This window comes from Penaeus vannamei, chromosome 8 (genome assembly GCF_042767895.1).
Source record: "Penaeus vannamei isolate JL-2024 chromosome 8, ASM4276789v1, whole genome shotgun sequence".
Lineage (NCBI taxonomy): Eukaryota > Metazoa > Arthropoda > Malacostraca > Decapoda > Penaeidae > Penaeus > Penaeus vannamei.
Genome location: NC_091556.1, coordinates 48,084,019 through 48,096,518, shown reverse-complemented (window position 1 = coordinate 48,096,518; position 12,500 = coordinate 48,084,019). Strand labels below are relative to the sequence as shown.

The window sequence follows — 12,500 nt, the reverse complement described above, 5'->3', positions numbered from 1 at the left end:
TCAGTCAGTCAGTCAATCATTCTATCAATCAAATACTCTCTCTTCACTTATTCATCCAAACACAATAAATATCTTAAAACTCCCTATAATGGTAACCTGTCAATATGGCCTATCAACCTTGCTTTCACTTTGTAACAAAAACAAGGAATAATAATAATAATAATAAACAATAATGAATATAAAAATGATACTGACTAGCAAAAGCACATGAAGCTTCACCGAATGCAATGAAAACACAACAAACCACTATTCAACTTTGCCCTTCATTAAAGCATCAAAATCAACCACAGAATTCCTTTCCAAAAAACCTCCTTCCAAAGCCTCCCCTTCTAATACTTCTTCCCTGAAACCTCCCCTGATGCTCTATTCCAGACTTCCAGAAACCTTCCTTTCAACACCTCTTTCCTGAAACCTCTCTTCCCCAACTTACCTCAAACTGCCAGTGAGCTGACTGTAACAACTGTCTCGCCTGTTCTCTCGTGGCCCCTGCAGCCATTACAAACTGGTTTATCATGACCTGGAAAGGGAAGACGGGGAGGGAATGAATTTCTTTCAGCTCAGCAACAGGAGTGGCATGTGTGACGGGAACAGTGTAATGATATTGTGGTTTGAGATGAGCGGCGTAGTGACATGATTGGTGTAGAGAAGTAACGTTTCCAAACTTGAAGTGTGTGGTCCTATGAATGGCATAGTGACGAGCAGTACAGCAACCAATGTGAAAACGTAACATGAGAAGTGGTGCAGTGGCAAAGAGTATAGCAACATGAGTGATAAAGTAAGGTATAGTAAAGTAGTATAGAGAGGAGTGGTAGGGTAACATGTAGTACATTTCCTGATTGGGAAACATTCTCAATGAGATGCATGAGTTCATATCAAAATAAATATTATTACGAGTACTAGAGAAAACAATATATAAGAATCTATTCCCTTATCAGCACATTACATAAGAAAGGCTTTTTCTTCATAACAATGAGAATTATAATACCAATGATGCAAAGAAATACCGACACATACACACACACATATTGAGAAAATATACTTAAACATATGTAACAAATTAGTCGCAATAAAAAAAAAAAAAACATGATCAAACCTATTATACACTATACAAAATGAGCACTCTACCCCACTGCCCTTTTCACATGGATAGAGAAAAAGAAGTAGAATTTTGGAAGCCTCAAGAATGAAACTGATCAACTTTCCTGTTCAATGAAGGCACCTAACAGGCAAGATAAAAATAGATGACAGACAAGAGATAGGAAACAAAGAGAGAGAGAGAGAGAGAGAGAGAGAGAGAGAGAGAGAGAGAGAGAGAGAGAGAGAGAGAGAGAGAGAGAGAGAGAGAGAGAGAGAGAGAGAGGAAGAGAGAGAGAGAAGAGAGAGAAAGAGAGAGAGAGAGAGAGAGAGAGAGAGAGAGAGAGAGAGAGAGAGAGAGAAGAGAGAGAGAGAGAGAGAGAGAGAGAGAGAGAGAGAGAGAGAGAGAAGAGAGAGACAGAGAGAGAGAGAGAGAGAGAGAGAGAGAGAGAGAGAGAGAGAGAGAAGAGAGAGAGACAGAGGAAGAGGAGAGAGAGAGAGAGAGAGAGAGAGAGAGAGAGAGAGAGAGAGAGAGAGAGAGAGAGAGAGAGAGAGAGAGAGAGAGAGAGAGAGAGAGAGAGAGAGAGAGAGAGAGAGAGAGAGAGAGAGAGAGAGAGAGAGAGAGAGAGAGAGAGAGAGAGAGGAGAGAGAGAGAGAGAGAGAGGAGAGAGAGAGAGACAGAGAGAGAGGACAGAGAGAGAGAGAGAGGAGAGAGAGAGACAGAGAGAGAGGACAGAAGAGAGAGACAGAGAGAGAGAGAGAGAGAGAGACAGAGAGAGAGAGAGAGAGAGAGAGAGAGAGAGAGAGAGAGAGAGAGAGAGAGAGAGAGAGAGAGAGAGAGAGAGAGAGAGAGAGAGAGAGAGAGAGAGAGAGAGAGAGAGAGAGAGGTAAAGTTAAGGAAAGAGAGAGAGGAGGGGAGAGAGAGAGAGAGAGAGAGAGAGAGAGAGAGAGAGAGAGAGAGAGAGAGAGAGAGAGAGAGAGAGAGAGAGGGAGGAGGGAGGGAGGGAGGAGGGGAGGAGGGAGGAGAGGGAGGGAGGGGAGAGAGGAGGGGAGGGAGGAGAGAGGAGAGGGAGAGGGAGAGGAGGAGAGGAGAAGGAGAGGAGGAGGAGAGGAGGAGAGGAGGAGAGGAGAGGAGAGAGATGAGAGGAAGAGAGGAGAGGAGAGAGAGAAAGGAGGGAGAGGAGAGGAGAGAAGAGGAGAGAGAGACAGGGAGAGACAGGGAGAGAGAGGAGAGAGAGACAGGAGACAGGGAGAAAGAGACAGAGAGAGAGATAGAGAGGAGGAGGAGGAGGAGATGGAAGAGGAAGCAGAAGAGGAGATGGAAGAAGAAGAGGAAGAAGAGGAGAAGGAGGAGATAAAAGATTAAAGGAGAGGAAGAAGAGGAGGAGGAGGAGGAGGAGGAGGAGGAAGAGGAACAGATGATGGCTAATGGTTAAAACAAATAAATTAGCTGGACATCAAGGTCATTTAGCACAATGGTAAAGTATAGTGACAAAAAGGGTTGGAATGAGCAAATGATTTGAGGTTGAATGGTACTAGAAAGCAGTAAGGTAGCAAGAAGGAGTAGAATACAGGGCAATGATGGGGTACAGTATAAGGTAAAGATTGTTAAAAGAGGGAAGGAGTTTAGGGAGTAGGGCAATTAGGAGGAGGAGGAGTTGGCAACAGTAGTGTCAACAAAGGTAGGGGAGGAGGGGGAGGAGAGGCAGGAAGAGGAGGAGAGTGAGGAGGAGGAGGAGGAGTAAGAAGACGAGAGGGAGGAGGAGGAAGAGGGAGGAGGAAGAAGAGGAGGAGGAAGAAGGAGGAGGAGAGGCTGGAGGAGGAGGAGGAGGAGGAGGAGGAGGAGAGGAGGGAGGAGTAGAGGAGGGAGGAGGAGAGGAGGAGAGGGAGGAGGAGGAGGAGGAGTAGAGGGAGGAGGAGGAGGAGGAAGTACCTTGGAAAACTATTTAATCAAAGGTTTAAGGTCACCAACCAGTAACAGAACAAAGCGGCCATACAAGCACTATAGCACCTTCCAAGTCATGGCCCACCACCCGCCCTTGCCCACATTAAAACGCAGAAACTTTCTAATGCCATAATTCAGGTATAGGCACAGGCCGCAGTATGAAAATGTGCTACCATCGACTATACCATTTAGTACTGGATCCTATATGCAAGCGTTAGCCTTACGTAGCCCCCTGTGTCTGGTATCTGGGTAACATGCAAGGGAAACGTGGAATCAAACAAGGAAGACTTCTTGTACACGAAGAGGAACAACTCATGTACAATGTTGCAATCAAGTGTCTTGTTTCCAAAAATCAGTTTGACAAGTTTCCATTCTGTCTTACTTTTGTGACATTAGCAGCAAAGTTTTGCAATATCTCGACCTATTTTCCAAGCATGTTTTTTTTTATATATGAAAGGAGGAGAGGAAGGAATGGGAGAATTATTGAAAACAACAACAATAATAATAATAATGATAATAATAAAAAAATAATAATAACAATAACTATGAAAATAATAATAGCAATAATAATAACAATAACAGTAATATCATTAATGATAACTGCAAAAATACAACAATAACAACACCACCACAACAGTAACAAAAATTGTCCAACAATTACAATAATAACAACAACAACAATAATAATAATAGTGGCAACAGTCATAACTACTAATACTACTACTAATAATAACAATAATAATAATTATCATTATCATTTCTTATAATCATGATGATAATGATAAAGATAACAACAACAACAATAATAATAATAATAATAATAATAATAATAATAATAATAATAATAATAATAACAACAATAATAATAATAACACTTATAACAATATCTTAAAATAATAATAATATTAACAACAATTATAGCATAAAAAAATAATAATAATAATCAGCATAGGCCTGATAATGTTAAAAATAATAACAATAATAATAATAATATTGATAATAATAATAACAACACCAATAATGATAATTAAATAATAATGAAAATAACTGTCAACAATAAAATAATAATAATAATAATAATAATAATAATAATAATAATAATAATAATAATAATAATATAAATAATAATAACTACAACAATAACAATAATAATAATAATAATAATAATAATAAAAATAATAATAAAAATAATAATAACTAAAACAATAATAATAATAATAATAATAATAATAATAATAATAATAATAATAATAATAATAATAATAATAATAATGATAATAACTACAATAGTAACAGTAACTATAACAATATATAACATATTATAACAATAACAATAACAATAACAACAACAATGATGATGATGATGATAATGATGATCATTATAATGACAATAATGTTAATGATGATGATGATACAATAATAACAACAATAATAATAATAATTAGGATAATAATAATAACACAACAATAACAATAGCCATAAATACCAAATAGAAAACATATTGTCATCGATAAAATAAAATCAGCTGCAATAAAAATAAATAAAAACAGTACTAGCAATATCATCAGAAAAGCTAATAATAACAGTAACAATAGGATATGATATCAACATGAGAAACTATACGAACAATGATGATAGAGTAATAACAATAACAACAACAATAATGGCGGCATTCACCATCAAGATAATGCCTATCATTATCATCAACCCCAATATCTTTCCAATACTATCAATTTTATCACCATGACTAAACCAGTGAGAATATCATCATCAATATCAATAAAACAATAATTAATCATAACAATAACAGCAACAATAATAACAACAATCATAATAATCTAATCATAACTATAATCTTAATAATTTTAATAATGATGATGATGATAATAATAATAATAATAATAATAATAACAATAATAATAATAATAATAATAATAGTAATGATAATAACAACATGATGATGATGATGATAACTATCCATAACACCAATAATCATGATTATAATATCAATATTGATAACATTAATAATATCAATAATCATACATAAAGTCTAACTGTAATAACATCAACAATGCTATCAGTAATGATAAATGATAATGATAATAATCATGGTGATGGTAATAATAACAACAATAACAATAATAATAATAATAATAATAACAACAAACGTAATAATGATAATGATAATGATAATAATAGTGATAACAAGAACTCAGAGAGTGCATACCTCCGCCAAGGCAATAGGGTCACTGATCCAATAAAAATATTCACACTTGAAGAATTACAATATCGATAAACATAACCTCATTGACGGAAGTAATAAAGGTAATGATAATGATAATAGTTGCCCCTATTACCAAGACAGAAGGGTAACTGATGCAATCATTTTAAAAATTCCTGGATAGAAATCATGATCTGGAACTCCACCACCAATAATAATGATGATGATGATGATGATGATGATGATGATGATGATGATGATGATGATGATTGATGATGATGATGATTGATGATGATGATGATGATGATGATGATGATGATGATGATGATGATGATGATGATGATGATGATGATGATAACAATTACAATCAAAACAATTGTGAGAGCAAAGCAAAGACACAAGAAGATGCTACTGACTCTTGACTTCTGACAAGTCTATTGGGGGCAAATAGTTGAAAGGCGATAAAAATGAGGTAACATGGGTAATTTTTACCCCTATTTAAGTACCGATGACTTTCAAGGAGGGCTAGATGGGAATGAAAAACCTCCAGAGACAGGTAAAGTTTAAGTGAGCGGCTGCACCTGGTAGGTATGTTTGCCCCATCTGATGTTCAATTGAAAAAAAATACAATTCTTATAAAGAAAATAAATTTTGCTGTTTCATTCTATATTCTATTTACTGTCCATGTTCTAGAGCATTGGTAAGGTACACTAGGTTGCACACTCTGATAAGGTCAGGTTTCACTGACAACTTCGGATTCTCAATCAGTAAGGAATGAGGTGGTAAGTGCTGTGTATTGCTTTCACTCTTTGTGATATATCCTTTTTTTATATATATACCACTTACATGGGTTCAGTTACACAGGCCTTTATGTACTGTACTCTACAAGTGCGTTGTATAAAGCACATCCATATTACAATTTGATATGAACTTCAACAAGTGCTTAATCTTTTTATGATGTATTAGTCTACCATGGATGGCAGTCAAACAACATCCATGACAAGAAGACTGAAGGTTAAACATGACTACAATTGGGATATATTCATAGATAGGAACTACTGTTGTCTAATGTACATCATTAAACTAAACCATCACAAAAGAGTTACTAAAGACTGTTTTTCTTTTATGAGACCACAACCACTGGTCACTTGACCAATGACTATCTTCAATCAGTGCATTACTGTCTTTCCTTGAAGTTACAATCAAATAATTATGCAATTTAAAAATGTAAATTATTCTACAAGTATCTAACTAAAAGATACATAAGCTGCAACCTGTTACCTTGCTGATTACCAACAAATACAAATGCCCCACAAAAATATACACAATATACAACCAATTAAGTAAAATTCAAGAATCACATCCCTATAAATTGGCACAAGATACAACTGACATATGACATTACAAAATGACATACTGACAAGTTTTGTCTGATACACCTTCATTCACAAGAAATGAAATAGCCTGAGAAGGATATGCTGTTATCTCATGATCTGGACTGCAGCTACTATTCTCACACAACCCAATGCAAAAGATTACAACTGGCTATCTAAATTCATTGATACAAAGAAACACAACTGAGCTAACTTTAAGACCATACTTAAAGATCTCTCTTAACTTAATGACAAGAACACATTTCAATCCCATGTTTAACAGAAAACTGTAAAAGAGGAAATACCTTTACTTATGGAAAGGATCTCAATAGGGTGAACATTACCTTGGGTGAGGTTAAGGCTACTAAACAGTACTGCTTTTGTACAATACAAAGGCGAGAGAGAACAGAATCAAACATTACACACATCAGACCCAATCTTGGTATTTTCTGCAAGCGACTTTCTCCATAGACCACTTAAAAGTTGTAAATCCTTAACAATCAATTTACGACATGTATCAAAAGTATTCTAAAATAACCTGATCTACTGAATGATGTAATTTGAATAAATGCTTACTAGATAGCATAAAGACAGGGAAAGCCTGAGATAATGTACAAGGGCAATCTTACACATTTAATACAACCAGCAAAAAGGAGGGAATCTACTCATGGGTCCCCAAGTCGTACAATCCAATAGCCTCCACACGTCATGCTCCAGCAAAGGCAAACAACCTTCAAGTGTACCGGTACATTCCGGGGAGGTAGAACCTGTCAGCTTCCATGGTGATTCATCATCAAATGAGGAAACAGTTAGAGCTCCATCTCTCGAAGTAGATGTGGCCTGGTTTATTGGTCTTTGCCAGAGCAGGAATCATGGAGGGTATATCACTTATGCCAGTCGAATTCTGGACAATCACCCAAATCTATTTCTTAAAATTCCACATCATTAGTAAATTAGTCATTTAGCTTCTCACAAATAGATGATAAAAAATTAAAGATCAGATCAGATTGACAAGCATGAAAAACTGTCCTAAAACAACCAGAAGTGACTACAACATTTGTTCCAAGAAAAATTACCAACAGATAGAAGAACTCCATGACATATGAATCAACAGTGCTTTCCAACTACAAAAATTAAAAATATAAAATTTGCTTAGTAATTCTTTTGCAATGGGTGACGTCCTTTCCCATTAAGGCCAATGACCACATACACTAAGTGATGCCGTGTTTGTCACGAGTCCATGTCCCGATTGGGATGAGGTTATGTACCCAACTGCATGCAGAGCAGCAAGAACTAATATATGCCATACTTATTAGATTTCGCTGAAAACATAACCCTTTGCTTTTGGTTTAAATACCACATAAAAATAATAAAATCTTTTGTTAAAGTTACCATAACATCTGCAGTGACTTGAGCAATCACTGTGATCTACGTGACTTATGCATTCAACACAAGATAAAACTTCCAAAATACACATCTAGCAAAATAAAGCTTTGGCTGGTTCCATATTTCACAACATAGTCCTGCTAAGATCTACAAACTTCAATAGCCAAAATACTACATATGACTGAAGTTGGATGACATTTGCCTGCAAATCAAGGACAATTTCATAGAGGAAAAATTACACTTATTGTTATTTTAATTAATCTGCACATAAAAACTGAAGAAAATTGCCAAAGGCAAATACTACACGGATAATAATCCCATGGTTGATCTTTGCTTGGCATAGCCCCAAGCAAAGGAAATCAGGCAATTGGGTAGAGGTTCAGGGGCTTCACCAACCATACAGATTAGGAAGGTTTTAGGTTCATATGCCTATGTTTGTGGATTCCCAGCAGTGCCCAAAAGTTTGTTGGCTGGAGACCTAGACTCTGTCTCAGAGGGGTGCAGTCACTTTGTAAACAATTACCCAGCCTTTCTCTGAAATAGACATGCACTCCTTACTTGTTTATTTACATGGTACTTCAACTGATGACACACAGTAAACTTAATTTCTGCCTTTTTTCTCCAGATGTAAACAAAAACTTTGTGTTAATAAACAACCTTTTCCTCAGTATATACAGATGAATCTCATTCAGTTATTTCATCACAATACAGCCATATCCTTAATACAATACTTTTACTTATCAACATGTATATAAAAGACATCTAGGTAATATGACATATACTGCACTTCTGAGTATTTACAAGAGAGAAAAGAGACAAATCAAATACAATTCAACTGAAATACAAGACATTTCTTGACGGGACAGTACATGAAACATAATATACAATGCCTGAATAGACATATCTATTTCATGCATGGATAATGACAAACCTGTTAGTGTAATTCACAAGATTAATTTGGATGACTGTCACAAAAATTTCTAGCGCTTTACACATTATATCAACAGTGAAAATATAACATGACACTCATCTCCAGTTCATGGATGAGCTTTCAATATATCAATAATCCACATATCATTAATGCAAAAGCCTTTCTCCCCACCTACATATCACAAATACGTATAAACAAAAATCTATTTAAAGCTACAGCTGGCAACCGAATCACCAAGTATGAAAAATTAAATGGTCCAAAAAGTAAACACTAGAATGACCCACTGTGAGGAGAGCCAAGTGAAGGTTTAGTCTACAAACAACGGTGTAAGAAATGCCATGAAACGAATGCTAGCAAGCTTCTAACTTCACTGCTCTTACAGAACTATTTCTGAAAGTACGGTGACAAGGAAGAAAATAAATACAATACACTACACTACTACACACACACAAGAAAAACAAGACATAATCCTCATCTTCTATAAATAATTCTTACGATTATCACCTCGGAACAACACTAATTACATATACACCTGGACCCGCGGAAATGAACGTGCTAAACAGGCGCACATAAACACGAGCTTTCATCTTTAAAAAACTCCAGCTCCACTACTTGGGAATCCATCATTCATCGAATCCATGGAACAACACCGTAGCAATCAGACCCTTCCACCCTCAATCCTCCGCTCTATTTTCCACCCGATTCATTCCACCGGTCCGCAAACTTGGCTTGTGAAAGTCAATGTCAGTCTCAATCGAATCATCGTCTCATTAAAGGATGACTAGATTACCTGTTCACGTAATGCCGAATCCATTCTGGGATGGAATTAAATACACGACCTCCTCTCACCGCTTCATCGACCACACTGAGAATGTTTTCAAAATAATGTTCCAATAATGTGACGATCGGCGATATTTTGGTCGTGCTGCCAACTGCAACACGTCGTTCGATTTTATATTTCTTTAGATTGCCGTTGCCCATTAGAATTTTACTATACCCAACATACTTCAATAAGTATTTTGTTTATATTAGATACTTATACACATTCAAAGTCATGTCTGGTACTGTAATTAAAAGAGCACGATAGTTGGCAGCCTTGACAGCATGGACTAAACGTCGACTGTAAACACGGAAAGTTGAAAATTAAGAATGGATTTTCTGCTTACCATTCGCATTCCAAAACAATTACTATGTCGTAGAGTTTACACAGTAATTTTTGTAGAGGCATCTTAGCTTTCCAATGATGTATGTAGATATTTATGTGCGTTTAAAAGACTATGTTTTATTTCAATGATCATGTATATGTTTACATTTTTAGTTGTTTTCATATGAAAATGTCTTTCATTTATTTTCATCGTACAGTGCAGATAACTCGAGTATACATTAGCAATTCTCAATCAGTAACTTATGCAGGGTGAGATACCTCTGTAATAGAGACATGAACTTAAGATCAATGCCTTTTGAGAAATAAAAGATATCAACTACATGGAATCCCATCTGTAACTAGCAATAAAGAGACGATGCCGTATTATGAAATCAATATTTTATTTAATAAAAATGTCCGGAGTTAAGGTATCGAACTTCTTGCCATATTCACTCAGAGAACAAAATATACATATCACCTTTTTATCATTTTGGCCAAGAGAATATATTAAAAAGTACATGACAGATAGAGTACAGTTACATCCCCCCAAAGTGGTACATCAGTAGTTCATTTGTACCCATCAACAATACAATTAACAACTCTCGAGTGATAACCCTGGTATGCGGGGTTGCTGCCTTTTGTTTTGTAGATATGTTTATCCTAAAGTGTAATGTGCATCAAAACATTTTAATGGATTTTAAATTTAAATTCTCTCTCTCTCTCTCTCTCTCTCTCTCTCTCTCTCTCTCTCTCTCTCTCTCTCTCTCTCTCTCTCTCTCTCTCTCTCTCTCTCTCTCTCTCTCTCTCTCTCTCTCTCTCTCTCTCTCTCTCTCTCTCTCTCTCTCTCTCTCTCTCTCTCTCTCTATCTATCTATCTATCTCTATCTATCTATCTATCTATCTATCTATCTTTCTCTCTCATTCTCTCGTTGTTTATTACCTGAAGTGATTCAACCGTGGGTCAAATTCATCGTGTCTAGTGTTATCGAAGTGAGTCACACATGACCTATTTCATTCCGAACATGCTCCACCTCCCAGCTGTAGCAGCCGCTGTAAGCTATCGATGGATCAAGACATCATTTGAGCACACATTACATTTTTTAAAACGATTAAGAGGTTAGAGCCACACTCCCTCTCTTTTTGTTGAATATACACATGCTAAGGCGTACACATAAATATACACACATATTTGCATAGTGTACATTTTATATTAAATATATGCATACACATAGGATGTGTGTGTGTATTATGGTTATGAGATGACTGCCTTTATGCTTATGATCATTTTCATTATCATTCATATGTTATTTTGGTCATTGTTTGTTGCTGTTACTAGCATTATTACTATTATCATTATCATTAATATTGTCCTTATTATTATTATTATTATTACTCTTGTCATTATTATCATCAATGATATTATTACCATTATCAGTATCATCATTGATGTTATTATTATTATTACTAATCATTATTGTTGTTGTTTTGCTATTATCAGCAATATCATCATTATTGTTATCATTATCATTATTTTCAATGTTATCATTCTTATGATTATGATCATCATCATTGATATTATTATTTTTATCATTATCATTATTATCACCATTATTGTTATTACTCATATTGTTATCGCTTTTATTGTGCGCGCAAGTACTACTGTAATTCATTCAAGATTAACAAATCTGATAATGTCACTGAAAACTAATCGTTAGGCCGTAGTACCGGTTTTTAGGATTAACATAATTATATATGTTAGTGTGCTGTCACATACCTGGCAAGAATGCCGGAAGAATGTAATAGAATTCTTCAGATTTTATCTAGTTAGGGATATCTGGTAAACATATAGAAAACGGATGTACCAACGTTTTCTTACAGTGTTGGTATGGGAGACTACTGTACATATTTCGGTTATTATTATTATTATAATTATTGCTATTATCATCATTATCATCATTATTATTATTATTATCATTATCATTATCATTATCATTATTATTATTATTATTATTATTATTATTATTATTATTATTATTATTATTATTATTATTATTATTATTATTATTATTATCATCATCATCATCATCATCATCATCATCATCATCATCATCATCATCATCATCATCATCATCATCATCACTAGTAGTAGTAGTAATGGTAATAGTAGTAGCAGTATCATTATTATCATTATCCTTGACATTATCTTCCTACTTATCATTACTATTATGATCATTATTATTGTTGTTGTTATCATATTTATTATTATTATCATTATCATTATTATTATTATTATGATTATTATTATCGTTGTTGTTGTTGTCATTATTATTATTAATAATGTTATCATTATCATTATTATTATGATTATGATTTTCATTGTTTTTATTATTATTGTTGTGATTATAATTATTACTGTTATTTTCATTA

The 12,500-nt window shown here is 34.7% G+C and overlaps 1 protein-coding gene across 1 annotated transcript in view; it reads right to left on the bottom strand.

Annotated features, from left to right (window-relative positions):
* The window catches only part of LOC113816243 (UBA-like domain-containing protein 2-B), an 88,765-nt gene extending 78,962 nt beyond the window's left edge, over window positions 1–9,803 (bottom strand). The window contains exons 1-2 of the mRNA XM_070124833.1: window positions 9,721–9,803; window positions 431–517 (exon numbers count right to left, since the gene is read on the bottom strand). Of these exons, the coding sequence (XP_069980934.1) occupies window positions 431–517; window positions 9,721–9,744 (111 nt within the window). The 5' untranslated portion in view covers window positions 9,745–9,803. The remainder of the gene's footprint in view (window positions 1–430; window positions 518–9,720) is intronic.
* Window positions 9,804–12,500: the final 2,697 nt, after the last annotated feature.